General features: G+C 50.6%; 1 protein-coding gene across 1 annotated transcript; it reads left to right on the forward strand.

Annotated features, from left to right (window-relative positions):
- Positions 1 to 7384: 7384 nt before the first annotated feature.
- On the forward strand, positions 7385 to 17513 carry LOC132472429 (low-density lipoprotein receptor-related protein 4-like; the record flags this gene model as incomplete). Its single annotated transcript, XM_060072034.1, has 2 exons — positions 7385 to 7673; positions 17106 to 17513. Coding segments are annotated over 2 exons (498 nt in total), but the record flags the coding sequence as incomplete, so codon positions are not given.
- Between the last annotated feature and the right edge of the window lie 2098 nt (positions 17514 to 19611).

Below are 19611 nucleotides of genomic sequence, written 5' to 3' on the forward strand. Positions count from 1 at the left end.
CAACCGCGAGCGTCGTCCTGTAAACAGGGCCTACGGCCTATTAATGTGCAGCCTGATAGGACCGCCCTACCCTAATTCTTACACTCTGCGCTTCATTCAAACCCTCAAGTCATTTACCACCCATGCTCCATGACAGTCCCCTTCAGCATCCCCACAAAACACACCGAGATCCTCCTGAGCTGCCACGAGGCCTCCCCCGAACACAGCCCTCCGCGTTGGAGTAAGTACCCCATGTTAATTGCCTCGTCGCACAGAATGTTAATTATAGGTTTGAAATAGACGCCTCCGTGCGTCTCTCCTATTCTTTAAGCTTGTCTCGTCCCCGAGGCGCGCAGTTTTAGTTCGGCGAGGACGGAGTTATTGAAAGGAGCTGACTAGTGGAAACTATTGTAGGACGGCGCGTTCCCTCGCCCCCCCCCCCCCCCCCCCCCCCCCGTGCCTACACTCACACAGCAATCCAGAGCACACCCGTGAAAAAACACACAACTTGGCACGGGACAACCCGGCAAAACGTGGCTCATAATGACACAACCGGGGCACGGCACGATGATTGTGTTCCTGATCTTTAAATGCATCGCTGCTGTTCCCGATGCATTTTAAAACACTCCGAAACACACACGAGCAGAGATGCCCTCATCCTGAATGCCACCAGCCCGCGCCCCTCCATGCCCGCCCACATGCCCACATGCCCGTGCAGAACCCAACCACTGATCCCGCGCCAATTCATCCTTATCTTTGAACCCACATCAGAGAGTATGCTGATGCCCAACCACGGGTGACGATGCTGTGTGTGTGTGTCTGTGTCTGTGTGTGTCTGTCTGTGTGTGTGTGTCTGTCTGTCTGTGTATGTCTGTTACTGTGTGTCTGTGTGTGTGTGTCTTTCTGTTCAGTGTGTGTGTCTTTCGGTTCAGTGTGTGTGTCTTTCTGTTCAGTGTGTGTGTCTTTCGGTTCAGTGTGTGTGTCTTTCGGTTCTGTGTTTGTCTTTCTGTCCGGTGTGTGTGTGTCTTTCTTTTCTGTGTGTGTGTCGAGCGTGTATTGTGCATGTGTTGTGTGTGTGTGTGCAAACGCAGCAGCATGACTACAGTACGATCCTTTCATTTGATTTCGCCCTGTTTTGATCTCCCGGGCCCTATTTATAACCCGCTGCAGTCAGGGCCGGGATTTATCATGAGGGACGCAATTATGCTGGCGCTTCATCGTCTAAAAACAAAACATATCTATTAAGGACATTGTATTTTTCTGAGCTACTGATTGCTCTGCAGGCCGCGATGTACGCTAGCGATAATAGCCACTGTGTGTGTGTTTGTTTGTGTGAGCGAGCGAGGACAGAAATAGCATACTACCCTGAACATGATGCTAGCACTGTGAGGAAGCCAGAGATAACTGGGAGGGTCAGCATGGATGTCGCACACACAGAGAGACACACACAGAACAGAAGGACACACACACGCACACACACACACACACACACACCCTCTGCCATATTGTGTGATTGAGTGCTGTGCAGCCGATAAGAGTTTTAATGAAAGTTTGTGATGAGCAGGTGGGAAGAGATGGGAACCCTGCTGAGGACCAGATTTTGGCCAGTCGGCGGGACATTTACACGCTGGGTGTGTGTGCGTGTGTGTGTGTGTGTGCGTGCGCGCGTGTGTATGTGTGTGTGTGTCAGGAGGATGAGTGGGTGACGACGGGCCCTGGGCTGTTTTTTAAAAAGGGGAGACAGCAAGAGCCTGGGAGGACGGGGACGGGGACGGGGGGACGGGGACGGGGGGACGGGGGGGGAGGGAGAGCTGAGCTGAGCCGGGGCCCAACATGTGGGTTGTGGGTTCTGTCCTGCTCCACATCAGGCTGGATCGAGAGCCGCCCACAGGATGAATTAGTAGGCAGCGCCGGAGAACTGGCTGCGCTCCGGGGAAGAGAAGGCCGGCCAGAGCCGAGGATGACGGCGGCGGAGCCAGCGGCCCGGTCGTTCAGCCCGGCGCTATAAACGGGGAGCCCTCGTGACCGCACGGAATCTGGTGTGTGTGTGTGTGTGTGTGTGTGTGTGTGTGAGAAGAAAAGGGGAAAGGGTAAGCGTCATTGACTTCAAACGACATTGAAAAACTGACTGTGACTCACAAACTTTATCAACGTGGGCCTATCAAAGGCCGATCCAGCAAGCAACCACTGCTGAGAAGTCATCCATGAAAACACACATTCCACCGACCCAATTAAGCTGCCCTTTTTAATCGCTCGGCTGTTGTTCTCTCGTCATTTTTTTAATGATTGATTGGGAACTCAACTTACACAACTCTCCCACTAATCTGACAGCTCCCCACCTGTCTGGAAGCCAACCTGATGGTCCTGATCTGTGAGGCCAGCACTGCTCACAGTATGCTCACCCCTCTCTCTCTCTGCCAACTCTTACTTTGAAATGAGCGACAAGCTTTCATCGAGCCCATCCATCAATAATCCAGAGGGCAACACAAAGTATTGTGGTTGGCTGCAAACCTAATTTGATAAAGCCAACTGTAGTACATTGCATCCAAGAGATTCAGGATTAAAGGATATTTACCGCAGCAGTGCGTATGCTTAAGAATCCCTTTGCTATTGCGCTCTCAAGTCCTCCACTAGAGTGCAGAGAGTACTGGAAGAGTCCAACTGATAAGGAATTTCTCGAGCGCTTTCCACTCAATTTGTGTTAAACCAAATGCATCTTCCCGCCGCAGTTAGTGTGGTCTAAATCCGTCTTTCCGTGTCGTTTCTGTTCAAATATGTTTGGAATGCCACATCTTCTCACAACGTACTGAAACGAGGCTGAACCTCATTCTCTCTGGGAGTCCGGGGGGGTAGGGAGAGAGAGAGAGAAGAGAGAGGGGGGGGGGGGGAGAGAGAGAACAACAACCAAGCATAACCAGGCACTGATTGACTCCTTCATGGAGCAGTTTTTTGTTCCCTGCACATCCTCCGACTGGTGGATTTGAATCACAGATGATCAGGGCTCTATTCATGGTGGATGAGGGGTAGGGGAAGGCGGTGTGGCGGGGCTGGGGGGGGGGGGGGTCTGCAGTCTTTCCCCTGCAGACCGTTGTTCGTTGGGGTACCGGTTTGGGCCCGACTTTGGGGGGGCACAGCCTCGCGTGACGCAGACCTCTGCACCGCTGAATGCGATGCGGCGTCTGGTTGGTGAGGGGGGGGGGGGGGGGGGGGATTGGTTAGGTTGTTGATGTGCTGCGGCCCAGCTGTCAGCCTGCACGGAGGCTTTCAGGCAGCTGCGCGCGGCGAGCGGAAGGGAGAGACGCGGGCGTGAAGGAGTGAAGGGGTGAGGAGTGAATGCGGGAGGAGGCATTACACCGGGGGATCGACCCGCTCGCCAAGGGCGGCTGTAGCACATCTCCCACCATCAGATGCCCCCTATTGTCCCTTATCGCACTCTTTGTTTTTGCTTTTCAGCAAGCGCACACACACGACACACACAACCGCATACACACACCGAAGCGCATGCACACACACATTGCAAACGCACACACTTTACACAGACTACACACTGCACACACACACACACACACACACACACACACACACACTTCGGATTGTACACACACTACACACTGCACACACAAATGCCAAACAGCAGAGATAATACACACACCCACACAGAAGCCTAGCAGCAGAGATAATAGCGGTACAAACTGCGCTAACACACACTGTGCAGAACAACACAGGGCGGTCCCGACCCTCCAGGTAGTCTCCGGGGGAGGTCTGCAGCCCAATTAATGTGGCGGCCTTTTGACACGGTGTCAGAGAGTGCGGCCACCCACTCTTCTTCTCCGGAGGCTGAGGTGTCATTGTGTGGGTCTGCTGCCTTGTTACACACCAGCCCTCCCACCCCCCTGTCTCTCTCTCTCTGCTCTAAACGCTCAGCTACGGGTAGGCGGGCGAAACAGGAAATGGAGGCCGAATGCCACCGGGTAGAACGGATGTGAGCGTGGTTTTGGAGTCGACCGACCAGCCTGTGTGTCCTCCACCTTCCACCACCTCCGGCCCAGCTGCGGTGGGTTCGCTGCTGTAGGTGGGTTGGGGTTGAGGCCTTGTGGGTTATGGGATGTTTTTCCTTTTGTGGAGGGGGTTGGGGTTTCGTCTTTTGTTTTCACTCGCTGGACCACCTCCTGGTTGAGCCCCATGGGAGCGTGTTCGGGGAGAGCTTGTAAACTTCTCTGAAGACGGGGCTGCGTCCATTTGGTGGTCTGCTACTCCTTCCTTTTGGCCTGGGGGACACACACACACACACACACACACACACACACACACACACACACACACACACACACACACACACACACACACACACACACACACACACACACACACACACACACACACGAAAAAACACACACACACACAAACACGTAAATGTTTTGAAAGTCATAGTACAGAAGGGAACTTCTGCTTGTTGTCATGCAGACAAACATGAGTAACTGACAAAGCTCTGTAAAACTCTCTGTGTTCTCCCGATCAACCCAGCCTCGCTTGCTAAATAAACAAAAACCTGCAGTGTGAACCTCTGACAGGTTGGGAGACATTCACTCCTGTTGATTCGCTGGCGTGTGAAGAGCTACTTCCAGTAACTGACAGAGCTTTGTACGACAGCCCTAAACCCACCAATCAAAACTGACACGCCCACGTGCACGCACACAAAAACCTGTACACACACACACACACACACACTCACACACGAAAACACACACACAGACACACACACTCACACAAACGAAAACACACACACAAACGAAAACACACACACACACACACACTCAAACGAAAACACACACACACACACACGAAAACACACACACACGAATCCACACACGAAAACACACACACACACACGAAAACACACACACACACACGAAAACACACACACAAAAACACACACACACGAAAACACACACACGAACACACACGAAAACACACACACACACGAAAACACACACACACACGAAAAGATACAGACCCACCCCAACAGAAACACACACACACACACACACACACACACACACACACACACACACACACACACACACACGAAAAGGCACACACACACGAAAACGCACACACACACACACACAAACATACACACAAGCACACGAAAAACACACACACACACACACACGAAAACACACACACGAACACACACGAAAACACACACACACACACACGAAAACACACACATACGAAAAGATACAGACCCACCCCAACAGAAACACACACACACACACACACACACACACACACACACACACACACACACACACACACACACACACACACACACACACACACACACACACAAAGGCCCAGGCCCATCGGTAGGGCCCTCATAACACCGGGGCCGGTGATCATTATCTGTTAGGACTAGTCTTCCCGGCCGTCATGGTGGTGCGTCTGAAAGCCCGGGGCCTCCACGGCTGGCTGCCCCGGCTTCTTTCTGTTCCCCTCCTTATTTATGCCTCTGCCTCCTCTCCCGTCTAACATGTGATAACCACCTGGTGAGCCCGAGTGGGCCCCTGGCCACCTCTTTGATTCCGCGGAATAACCTGCTCCATGAATGCGTCACTTTCAAGTCGGGAAGTGAAGTTTGACCTTGTTGTTTCTCTCTCTGGGCTAATTATCGGGGCTTTGACTTTTTACCGTGTTGGCTTCAGATGGCGTGCATTACGGCAGTTTACAAAGCCTTCCCTTTGATGGATCCATTATCCATTGTGTAATCTGCGTGCTGTGCCCTTAGAGGACTGTGTAGCATTTAGGCCGACCTGCTTGCACATGTACGGTGGGTTAAATCCTATTGTACCGTTGCGCCCGAGTCCAAAACACATCAATGCGTTCAAATTTGAAACAGCGCCGTAGACAAGTAATGAGTTTGGTAGGACACCGGCAGCGTCTAGAAGAGTCCTCCAGAGAACATCTTGCCGCCAGTGTCTTCTTCTTCTCTGTTCCTTGGGGGCGGGTGTGGGGCTTTGTGTCTCTTCTGGGCCAGAGGAGACGTTTTTTAAAAAGAGCATGTTTGGTCAATGCTGGGGCTGTGATGTGGCTTCAGTTTGACACACGCAGGCATACAAACAAACACACACACACACACACACATACGGCCAGACAGAGAGCTCTGGTTAGAGCACATCAAGACACACTCTCTGGAGGGGAGGACAGTGACACCGAAAACAGAAGGCAAGAAGAAAATTGGAAGGCGGGGAGGGGGGGATATTGGAGAAAATGACTTGGATGGATCTGTTGCCTTTTTTTCCAATCTGTTAAAAAATCATTCTAGAACAAGGATGAGGAGTGAACTAGGGAAAGTGAAAAGAGAAGAATGAGGGGAGAGAAAGAGAAGGGGTGCAAATGAAAAGAAAGGTCATTCATTTAGTGCAGTGGGAGGGCTCCGAAGGTTACACGTCCCTTTGGCCGGGCCTGGGCTCGCTGAGGGCTTTATGAGCAACGCAGAGACCACACACACACACACACACACACACACACACACACACACACACACCAGTAAGCTCTGACACGTTGTGGTGTGGACGAGGTCACTGGAAGAGGCTCATGTCGTTGTGTCTTCAGCCTACACTGCACCAATGCAACCACAACAGACCCCACAAAAGGGGCCGGGACCCGTTTCATGTAGCAGTGATAGTGTACGGTTGTTTTAATGGGTGCATCGGCCCAGCGGGGGGGGGGGCTCTGTGAGCATACATGTGAGGCTGAGCACAAGGGGTTAAACATATTATAGATACTGAGAATGTTCTTGTTTAGAAACACGCGAATGTGTAGGAGTGCATGTGAATGAGATCCCAGATAAACACCAACACACACATGGCGAGCACTTTAAGAGCTGAAGTCCTCTCGTATCTTCGCACGAATCCAAGTTTATATTACAGGAAAAAGATACAATGTCAAACTGTGTGTGTGTGTGTGTGTGTTCTGTAGCTTACAGCAGTGTACTATTTGCCGGTCTCAGAAGCTGAAGGCAGCAGTAAAGAGACGACGGCAGATCAATTATGCACCCTGTTTTGGCGCCGAGCCTGCATTTCGTCTGCTGTGCGGAGCGCACGGTACTTCTCGCCGTGCTCTGCATTTACCCAAACCAAACGGCAATTTGGGAAACTGATTGCCATGATTCTGCCGATCTATTTGGAAGGCGTTAGACACCTGACACTAAACACAGGCCACATGTCTGCCTGCTCCTATCTGTATATTAACCTTTAAGTTCTGTCATCCCGGTGGTTCCTGCAGTGGGCCCCTAAAGGTCACCGCTGTCTGTCCGACTGTCCCGTGTGTCGAGCCCGGCTGTGGGAACGGGAAACGTATGGTGGGGAACGGAGCATAATGAGGAGTCTGCCATTGATTCTGTCTGGTGTGCCTCAGGGTCCCTCTGACCTCGGGTCGTCCTGATCTCCAGTCTCTTCGTCTTGATGCCTGTGTGCCGCGCTCACCTCTCTCTCTCTCTCTCTCTCTCTCTCTCTCTCTCCCTCTCTCCCTCTCTCTCTCTCCAGGGGCCAATGCCAGCGCCGAGTGCTCCTGCGGGAGGAACCATTTCACGTGCGCGGTCTCCGCCTTCGGAGAGTGCACGTGCATCCCGGCCCAGTGGCAGTGCGATGGAGACAACGACTGCGGGGACCACAGCGATGAGGACGGCTGCAGTAAGTCAACCCCCCCCCCCCTCTCTCCTCTCTTTCATCTTATGACGCAGTCGTTCCCGTCTTTGGCGTGGTTATTGTGCACCGTTTCATCCAGCTGTCTGACTCTCCCAGTGACTCAGGCGCCGTCGCCTGCTCGTCTGCTCACTGTCATAAAAACCATCATTTACTGTAACGACCCGCATTACGTCAAGACACTTATTAATTATTTTGACGCATGCGATCCGACCAGCGTTCGACCAGCAGCATAGTTTGTCCCGGTGTTCCTGCCCCGGTCCGTGCATGGTGGAGGCTGGATGAGGCAGTCCGTGTCGGTCTAGCCAGGGGGTGAGACAGGGCTTCTGTACCCGGTCCCTGGGTTCCGTTGAAACGTAACCGCTGGTCAAGTGGAAAACAGTGGTGCCGTACCGCCTCTCGTCAGTATCCAGGTGAAATGTTAACAGACACTTCTTACCCCTCCACCGATAAGAGCCGGGACTCAGACCGGAGGCTGAGTCCCGAGATACTCTGCGCCATTAATGGCGCAGAGTATCTTACATTCACATTTAGGGCAAAGCGTCTTATAATTTGTACATTTGTCAGATGAAAGAGAAACAACAATATATCTCTGTCGGTACAGTAAGGATGTTCATAGAACCAACAATCGCTGGGTTAATCCATTCCCCGTAGACAACAAAGATGGCTAGAAGATGCTACACAATGCTAAGTACTATTTTAAGTGCAACTGTGTATCTGTGCCGTTGTTTCCCTTGTTTTTTTTTTGCCATTGCAGTGCATGCTAGGCTAGCATGCGTGTATCTTCTGTCCATCTTTGTTTCCCTGGCGCGTCTAGTGCAGTTAAAAGGGTTTGAGAGGAGGGGGGAGGCTGAGCACTATTGATTCCTGTCCGATGGAACGCTGAGACGGTTTGATCGCGGCGCATCGACCGCCGAGCGGACACACTGCGAGCCTCTGCCCGATACCAGAGGGTGTCCGCCCGATCCATTAGTGCTGTCTAATCGATTCAGACATTACTTTACTCTTCGCTCCGGGGCCCAGGTGTCTCCTTGGACTCCTTCCAACCAGTCCTTCAAATCACTAAGCGTATTTTTGGGAGGAGGAGGAGGAAGATTTGGGTCATCTTAAAGCGTCCCGGTATTGAGTCGTCTGTCTGTCGCTGTCTCCTCTTCTAATTAGTGCTGTAGTGTGTAGCCATAGATCCACCCCTCCCCCCCACCCCCGGGCTTGTCCCTCCCCCTGCTCGAAGCCTCGTCTGCGGTCTGACATTTTGTGTCACGGCGCACACTAAACTTCTTTGTTTAATCTCCGTGAGTGCGGCTGGGCATGAACCTAGCCCTGACCACGATGGACATGAACCAACAGAGTCTGCAACCGCAGCTAAACTAACTACTGAAGCATTTGTTGAATTCTGGAGACGAGGGCTGTCCGACAAAGCGGTCGTTAGGATTGGTCGGTTGTTCCCGCTTTAGTTTTGAGTAGTTAGTGGAGATTTTCCGATACCATTTTTTCCTTCCCGATACCGATTCTGATTTCTGAAATTTTCTGATAGTCATGTGATGTTATCGGAGCGGTTCAGGGAATTTCCAATACTGGTCCCGGTATCGGAACAACTCTAGTGTCCCGTGCTCTTTCTGTTGCGTCACTGTAGAGCAGTGAGGTTGGCCCTTGGATTCGCCTTTTCTTAGAACTACCCTCCCGTACTCGGAGAGAGTAGAAGTGCAGAGCGATGGTGTGGGACACCTGACCTGGCTTCTATTACGCTGATTGAATCAAGCCCCGGTCGCATCGTAAAAAACCCGAGCCACAGCGCTTTACGCCTGTAATGACATTCTTTAACACACCGAGGAGTTGGATTTATTAAGGCTGTGTTTTTTTATTAAATCTTTGAATATAGATGTCAGAGCTGGCTTCTGCGGAATAGCGGGAATGTTTGACAGGTGACGGGGTGCGATGTAGAGCACACAAATAGCACACGCATAGCTGCTCGCTCACACACAAACGCACATACGCACGCACACATACTCACAGACAAATTGAGGAATTTCTGCTGTCGTGCCATCAAGATTTGAGCGTGATGTGCAATGTGTCACCTCAGGGGGAAGGCTAATTCTTATCAAATTACCATTTGTCCAATTGTCAGAGTGCGCGATCCCACAAATACACCCCATAGGTGAGGCAGAGAGCCGAGAAGACAGACAGAGCGTGGTGTGTCTTCACTCAACAGTAGAGTCAAAGTGGTCCGTTTCTGCCGATGAAGCATGTGGTCCACAGATCTAATTAGGAAGTGGAACTCACAGGAACGTTGCGGCGGAGCAGAAAGGTGTGTGTGTGTGTGTGTGTGTGTGTGTGTGTGTGTGTGTGTGTGTGTGTGTGTGTGTGTGTGTGTGTGTGTGTGTGTGTGTGTGTGTGTGTGTGTGTGTGCCTTTCTAGTTTCCCCAAGCCAGAAGAAGTTTCACGACAGCAGTGTGAGCTAAAGACAAAGCCAGCAGGGGTGTTGTGGGGTTGAGCCAGAAGCAGACCGACGAGAAGACCCGGGGAGAGAGCGGCAGCAGAGGACTAGAATATCCCTGAACGACGAGGGGTCACGTCTGTATTTATATGTCTAGGAGTAGCGGGTGGGTGTCAGGATCCTGGCCTATTAAAGGGGATGTGGGGGAGAAGATGGCAGCAGAGAGGGGACTGTGGTGGAGTCGGGGGCCCGGAGGAAATTGACTTAGCAGCCATCATGTCTGCCCTTAACCCACTCCCCCCACCGGCCCTCCCTCTCTCTCTCTCTCCACACACACACTCACGCACACTCTCACACTAACACACTCACGCACACACTCACACTAACACACACACTCACTCACACACACACACACACACACACACACACACACACACACACACACACACACACACACACACACACACACACACACTATTAAACTAACACACACACACACACACACACACTCACGCACACACTCACTCACACACACACACACACACACACACACACACACACACACACACACACACACACACTATTAAACTAACACACACACACACACACACACACACACACTATTAAACTAACACACACACACACACACACACACACACACACACACACACACACACACACACTATTAAACTAACACACACACACACACACACACACACACACACACACACACACTCACATAACACACACACTCTCTCACTAACACACACACACACTCTCTCACACACACACACTCTCTCACACACACACACACACACACACACACACACACACACACACACACACACGTACTTGGCGTCTGCTCATCTTTAAAGCCCACCACACGAGGGGAATGCGGTGGGTTGGGGAGAGGGGGAGGACTCATGGACCCCACGCTGTGACCATAAATCTGCCCGTGCTAAAAGGCATTTAAATAGTTCACCTCTCCCTTTTCCTCTCCGTTTTTTTTCCCTCTCTTTCTTCCCTTTGTTCAGAACGAGTGTAATATCGTCTCCGGGTCTGGCTGTCTGAACTGTGCGGTTTATTTTGGTTCTTTTCACCGGCCTCTTTACCTCATCGCTGGCTGGCTGGGCGGCAGGGAGCCGCGCGGCGGAGCCCAGGTGGTGAGCACGCCCAGGGCGACCCGCTAATGACCGCTGATGAAGTTTAAATGGAGGGTGTAAATCACAGGAGCTTCCACAGAAATGACGAGCTTCACTTAATCTTGACGTTGACGCGTGCGTGTGTACAACGCACGAGCGCACACACTTGCATACACGTACACACACGCACGCACGCACGCATGCACGCACGCACGCGAGTGTTTTTGTCTATGCGCATACGTATGACGTATGCGCATAGATTCTGAAAAACAAAAACACTCGCGCTCAAACCTTATCAGTAGTCAGTCAGTTAAGCATTGATTTTGAAAGCCTTAGAATTCCGTAATGATCCATTCACCCGCTGCAGCTGGTTCCAACAGGAACGACAGAGTACCCTCAACTTACAGGGAGGTTTTTCTTAAGCGCTTCCCCAGCAGGACAGGGGTTCTGATGGAGGATTAAAAAGGGATGGATGCGTAAGGGGGACGGGGATCGATGACGGCGATAGAGCCCATTCTTCCTTGAAGGCTTTAAAAGCACGGTGATGTTTATTTTCTGCATCTTGGAATTCAAGGAGAAATATCTTGAACCGAGAATCCACATCGTCTTCAACAACCCTATGCTCTGCTACCATTGACTCCGTGACGGGTACCGCGGAGATAAAAGCAGCATGCATTAGCCGGTCGGGTAACAGCTGCTTCAAGAAGTTGAAGAGAGGAACATTCGATTATTGGTCTTGGTCTATCAAACGTGTAAAACAAAAAACGCGTACAACACAAACGCGTAAAACACTAACTGCTTGACAGCTGTGAGGCCGAATCCGAGCAAATAGAGCATATAGTAGTCTGCTTTATGTCGGCTCCATCCATATTTAATGTATGGCCATGTTCATTCACCAACCACAGCCGAGTAGACCGCTGCTAGTAAATAGAAACAGACCAGGGAATCACAGGCAGGCTCGAGGCCCTGGCGGCCTGGGCAGGCAGAACAGTTCAATATTTGATGGTATTTCTGGGCTGCTTACTGCCTTCTTCTTTCCTTCTCCTGCCTGCAAAACTCGCTGTCCCTCTACTTATTTCTGGGGCTCATTTAAAAATCAGCAACACCAACGCTTTAGACATAGACACACTGACACACAATGACATACTCTGACAGATACAAACACACACACAGACACACACTCTGATACATACACTCTGACACACACACACACACTCTGACACACACACTCCCCCCCCCCCCCCGCTGAGATGTAAAGCTGAGGCTGTGAAACAGTAAACACTTTGGGGCTGACTGAAGTGTGTTGGGGGGTGTTTTTGTGTGGATTGAAGTTGGGGGGGTGTGGAAGTGGCAGTTGTAGGGCAGTGGGGGGGAGAGAGAGGGGGCTGGGGTTATAATATCTAGATCCCCGGGGCTGAAGAAATATGTTGTGAGGTCTGCTTTGCTTGAGGGATCTCAGTCCCCCCCAGCCAACCTCCTACTGTGATGTGTGGGCACTTAAAAAGCAGACCCACCCTATCCATACCTTATTTACCCAAACTTTACACACACACACACACACACACACAGACACAGACACACACACACACACACACCGAGAGAGAGATTAGTAACACCACATGACAGTCGCCACAAAAAAGTGAGTATGCATTAGCCGTATCCCCCCCCCAGACTTATTTTCCTTTGGATCTTCTGGTGTCAGCAGCGCCGCCCAATCAGATGACCGGGGTTTAGCTGACCAGCGTGAGTCTGGAGGAGATTTAAACCTCCCGAACTCCAAAGACGAACATGAGGAGATCGCTGTCTCTCTTTCACCCAATATCTCTCTGTGTCTCTGTCTCTCTGTCTATGTCTCTCTGTGTCTCTCTCTCATGCGCCTCTGTCTCTCTGTATGTCTCTCCGTCCTTCTCCTGGCGTGCTTTGTGCCTGGCTCCTTCGTGTTGTTTGTCTTCAAAGGCATTAGCATAATCCTCCTCACCTGTCTCTCACTCTCGCTCTCACTATCTTTCTCTTTATTTCTTTATTTTGGTCCTTTATCTATGTCTCTGTCTATCTCTACACACTCCTCCATATTGACGTTCTCCTCTTGTTCGCCCTTTCTTCTGCTAAATATTTACAAGAGTCTGCTCAATAAATGACTCAAGGACACTTGTTGGGTCAGGGAGAGGCTAGTTAAGGGGCTGATGGAGGGGCCCCGAATCAACACAGGGAAAAGAGTGTGTGTGTGTGTGTGTGTGTGTGTGTGTGTGTGTGTGTGTGTGTGTGTGTGTGTGTGTGTGTGTAAACATGCCTCCCATCCATCCTTTGACCACTGCGTTCCTTCCCCTGATGGAGACGTTTCCTTGAATTTGCCAATTCTTGTGTTTATTCACACAGCATGGACGGAATAAATTCCTCTTCAGGTGTGTGGGGGTGTGTTTGTGTGGGAAATGTTTTGCTCAAGGACAAGGCCTGTCTCAATCCTTTCTCACACACACAAACAGTGGCAAGACTTATTATCTTTTGTGTGTGTGTGTGTTTGTCCCCATGCCAAGGCACTGCTTGGTCGAGTCTTTCTCCCTTTCTACACCGGTGTGATCAAATCGGGGCTCAGAACTCATGCTCAGGGTGAGAGAATACGTCCCAGCCGCAGCTGAGTCACCGCCGGGCTTGGGAAGCAGAAGGCTAGCCTCTTATTAGCCCATCAGATAAGATATTCCCATCAGACCCGGCGACCGCCGCTACCTCCCTCATGGGACCACATCTGTTTCTATCCTATCCCCTCCATCAAACCAAGCCGAAGAGTCTACCCCCCCCCTGCCGCTCTTCATCCTCGCCATCTCTCCGTCCATCCGTCTGTCCAGCACCCGGCCGTCTGTGTGCGCTGTTACGGAGCAGCGGTGCGGAGGCGGTGGACGTATCGGACACCGCAACACTCAGACTGGAGTCAGCGACGCTGTTAAATGGACTAAACGGACCGCGTTCATACTGCGCTTTTCTACCCAGTGGCCACTCAAAGGGCTTTAGAATATCGCCTCACGTTCACCCGTTCATGCTCACGTTCACAGACCGTCGGCGGCGTCAGCCACGCGGGAGCGACAGCCGGCTCGTGGGGGTCTCGCTCGGGGACGCCTCGACACTCCTCCTGGCTGATGCCCCGGCTAGGAGGAGGCGGGGGATCGAACTAGCAACCCTCCGGTCACCATCCAACCCGCTCTACCTCCCGAGACGCATACGGCCCGCGTTAAGGTGTCGCCAAGGCTCCTCAAAGGAAGGCTTGACGCTTTTTTTTTTTTGGGGACACGTAATAAAAAAAAAACACGCACAAAGTAAAAAAAAAAACGGAGACATAGACACACCCGTACGATGTGATCCAATGTGAACCGGACTGAATTTACCGCGGTCGGTATGTGCGTGTTTGTGGAGAGGAGAGGGATCAGATAGGATTGACGCCTGTGGGAACTGCCGCTGGTATGCCAGTGGGACTTTCTGGCGGTAGGAGCGCTGGGAACAGCTGGGTGTGGGTCGGTTCTCACCCTGGGAAGACCTGGCTGCTGCTCTGTAATCTGGGACGTTTGGGGAACTTCTCCATCCAAGAAATTAAAGGAAAAGATGTGTCACTGTCAGTTTTGAAATATATTATTTTTGTAGTGTACAATGGATGAAATCTATTAGGAATACATATTTGCAAGTATGTAATATGTGTGTCTGTGTGTGTGAGTGTGTGTTTGTGGTTTTGTGTGTTCATGTGGGTGTCCGAGACCTTTTGTGCGCAAACATTGGTTGTTTGCAAGCGTTGTGCAAACATTGGTTGTTTGCATATTTGCACGTTATCTACCGTTCGATACAAATGTCCACTCCACAGGGTCAACCCTGAGTTTGTTTGTGATCGAGAGAAAGAGATGAGAACAAACTCATCTTCAGTGTTTCAAAGCAGCATTCCATACGTTTGACCTCCATTCACTTCAAAGCATGTATCCACACATCAAGGCCTGCATAAGCGCTCCATTGAAATTGCAACATGAAACGTGATCGCAAACCACTGATGTTTACTAGCGCCGGGCTGGCGTCGTATAAAACGGTAGTTCACCCGAAACATGTGAATAATAGAACTGTCTGCGCGCCGCGATGATCTCATGTCTCGTGTTCAGCTTATCGCCACGGCTTTAGTCCCTGACACAAACCCGTCTCTTCGTATCTCCGCACTGTCTGAGTGTCGGAGAGCTTTAACGCTCGGGTCGGACGCTCGGAGAGAGGGTTCACCGAGAGGTGAGTGGACGGTGAGGGGAAGGATGACACCGGAGAGCCGTTGAGTGTCTGTTTCTGTCTGCCGTCTGTCTTGCCGTTGCTCAATAATTTAATTTCGGTTTCCAGACGTAAATGGGTCAGTGGGGCTTCAGTCACCTTGGTGGGTTGGGCTGCTGATACACACACACACACACACACACACACACACACACACACACACACACACACACACACACACACACACACACACACACACACACACACACACACACACACACACACACACACACACACACACACACACACACACACACATACACACACACACACACACACACGGACGGACGGACACACATAAGGACAGACAGACAGACACAGACACACAGATAATTACACACACACACGGACAGACAGACACACATAAATACATAAGGACAGACAGACAGACACACGCACACAGACACACACACACACCCACAGACAGAGACACACACACACGCGCTCAAGACTCTCGAGTCTTGCTGGTAAACTGCATGAGTGACATAATCAAATCACATTTTCATAATGCCTACGTTGCGCTTTCAATATTTAATCTCAGATTCCATATTGAGGGATGGATGTGTGTGTTTGTAAATATGTGGCTTCCACTGCAATGGGTTCCATGTGTTCATCCCCGCCTTTGCTCTCTCTCTCTCTCTCTCTCTCTCTCTCTCTCTCTCTCTCTCTCTCTCTCTCTCTCTCTCTCTCTCTCTCTCTCTCTCTCTCTCTCTCTCTCTCCTTTTTTCCCCATCTCTCTTCTTTTGGCGGCCGGTAATTAAATGAGTGCTGTCTGTGGACGACAAAGGGGGGCAGTCATCCAGGCCTGGTGCTGTCGGCTGTGGGCTGGACAGAGGATGTGGGGTTAGGGCAGACGGGGCCCTATGGAGAGGGCCACTGAGGGGGCAGTTACCTGCTGCTGCTGCTGCTGCTGTAGCTGCTGCTGCTGCTGCTGTAGCTGCTGCTGCTGCTGCTGTAGCTGCTGCTGCTGTAGCTGCTGCTGCTGCTGCTGTTGTTGTGGTCAGAGGGAAGTGGTCGGATCTGTGGCGGGAAATGAAAGCCATTCTCATGGATTGTTGTTGTACTCACTGCACTGTAGTGGCTTTGAATCGTCTTGTGTGCCCTTTGACCTATGACCTATTCAGATAAGCTACTAATGTGTGTGTGTTTCTGTTCAGTGTGTGGGTTTCTGTTCAGTGTGTGGGTTTCTGTTCAATGTGTGCTCTCTCACTCAGCTAAATTAAATCAAATGCACAGCCTTGCTATAACAAGAATCCAGTGTTTTACTCTCACAAGACATTTTCCATGACGGATCCAAGTGTCGGTTGAGTGAAATAATTATTTTCTGTGTGATTTTCAAAGAAGAGGGATTAAAGGATTGTGTGCTGGCACCTCCATGGCTTATTTAACTTCTCCTACGCAGTAAAACGTGGTGTTTAAACTGTCCTATAAAGTGTTTTTATATGAATAAACACAATGACTGCAGACCTCATTCCTCCCTCGTTTCTTCTCTCTCTCTCTCTCTCTCTTTCTGCCCTGGATCGTTTCTCACCGCCCGTTCTTCTTGTTGTTTGTTCCCAGTGCTTCCCACGTGTTCCCCGCTGGACTTCCACTGCGACAACGGCAAGTGTATCCGGCGCTCCTGGGCGTGCGACGGCGACAACGACTGCGAAGACGACTCGGACGAGCAGGACTGTCGTAAGTACCGCCTGGACGCGGTCCTCCACGCATCAACGCACAAACGCACACCGGCCAACCCTAGTGCACACAAAGCCTCCGGCCCATGCTAGCTGACACAGACTCTCACATGGACACACTCACACACAAAAACACACGCACGCACGCACGCGCACATACACGCGTATATATGCGCACACGCACAAGCACAAGCACACACACACACACACACACACACACACACACACACACACACACACACACACACACACACACACACACACACACACACACACACACCCCTTGCTACATGGCTGACGTTGTGGTTGGGTGGGGGGGGGGGCAGCCATGTTTGTTTTGTTTTTGCGCGCAGACAAATGTTACAGGAAGCCAGGCGTATGTTTGCTTTGCGTGAGACGGAAACGGATCCGCGGCCGTCCGTGCCGAGCACAAACACGCGAGCCCTCTGCGGCGAAGGGTCAGCGCTGCCATGGTAACCGTCGCTAGGTGTTCACCCCTGACCTCTGCTTAACTACCTTCTCTTGTAGCCTTGTAGAGGCTGTGTGTGTGTGTGTGTGTGTGTGTGTGTGTGTGTGTGTGTGTGTGTGTGTGTGTGTGTGTGTGTGTGTGTGTGTGTGTGTGTGTGTGTGTGTGCGTGGAACCTGAAATGGAGTGCAGCTGCTGGGCTTAGAGTGAAGCCCAGGTCGTATAAATACACACTTTTATTTATATATCTAATGGCTATGCATTACCACTTGGAGGCGAATGACTCGTCTTCCTGCAGCTGTGTGTGTGTGTGTGTGTGTGTGTGTGTATGTCAGATGTGTGTGTGTGTGTTCATGACGGAGTGTATGTCGGAGTGTGTGTGTGTGTGTGTGTGTGTGTGCGTGTGTGCGTGCAGCACCCATAGGACACGGTTGCTTCTGAGTTGTGCTCAGACTATGGAAACTGGATGTCCTTGGACAGCCTCAGAGTTTATCCAGCATGACTGCTCAGAGTGTTCTCGCCTTCCCAGTCATGTGAGTGCGGGTCTCCCAGCCCGGTCGTATCCGTTACGTTGTGAGAGCGGATATGGCCCTTTAATCGAATTACTCCTCGACCTTTGATATCGGAGCTTAAGCCCTCGACGTGTTTTAATAAAGACCCCAAACAGTGATTGTTTTTTTTAATTTCTCCTTTTTTTTCTGATGATTTGATTTGACCGACAGAGAACACACCATCGCAGTAGATGTGCATTAGGACCTAGCAGATCGCACCATTTAACCTCAGATGGGAACTAGGACCCAGAAAAAGACACAGCATGTACCACTGGTTCACTAAGATCTAGGAGAAAACACACCACAAAGCACTAGTGCACTAGGACCTAGCAGAGAACACCATAAAGCACTAGTGCACTAGGACCTAGCAGAGAACACCACAAAGCACTAGTGCACTAGGACCTAGCAGAGAACACCATAAAGCACTAGTGCACTAGGACCTAGCAGAGAACACCATAAAGCACTAGTGCACTAGGACCTAGCAGAGAACACCATAAAGCACTAGTGCACTAGGACCTAGCAGAGAACACCATAAAGCACTAGTGCACTAGGACCTAGCAGAGAACACCATAAAGCACTAGTGCACTAGGACCTAGCAGAGAACACCATAAAGCACTAGTGCACTAGGACCTTGCAGAGAACACCATAAAGCACTAGTGCACTAGGACCTAGCAGAGAACACCATAAAGCACTAGTGCACTAGGACCTAGCAGAGAACACCATAAAGCACTAGTGCACTAGGACCTAGCAGAGAACACCATATAGCACTAGTGCACTAGGACCTAGAAGAGAACACCACCATCTTTATATTGTGTGTATATTGACATTGGAAAACATGCTCTAACATTCATGTTAGAGCATCATATTTGAATGGACATTTCCCCCTCTGTATTATTACTGACATGCACCTAAGTGGTGTCCCGGGATATTAGAGCCGTCAAATCCACAAATTCTCTGCAATATCCTGAAATATCCTCTGATGTGGAGGACGGTAGCCGTTAAATCTTGCGTTATTTGTCGACAGTGAAAGACTCTACCACCAGTGAGCAGATTTCTTTAGAATACATGAATTGCTGACTTCTTTCAATAGCCTTGTGAAGCTAACGTCATGAATAAGTAAATAACCGCTAATTTATTATGTGTGTGAGTCTTAATGAGACTTGTAAAAAAAGTGAAACATTGGCCCTGTTTTACGATTTGCTGTGTGCGCAGTGTTGGGCGAAGATTAGCTGAAATTGAAAACTAATTTCTCATGAGAATATCAGTAGCCAACTGCACACACCGAACTGCTAAGACTGCTGATGCCTTTGAGTAGCGTTCATAGCCTGTTAAACATTGTATGGATATTATGTTCTGATCAAACCCACTATGGT

Source organism: Gadus macrocephalus, chromosome 14 (assembly GCF_031168955.1).
Source record: "Gadus macrocephalus chromosome 14, ASM3116895v1".
Classification (NCBI taxonomy): Eukaryota; Metazoa; Chordata; class Actinopteri; order Gadiformes; family Gadidae; genus Gadus; species Gadus macrocephalus.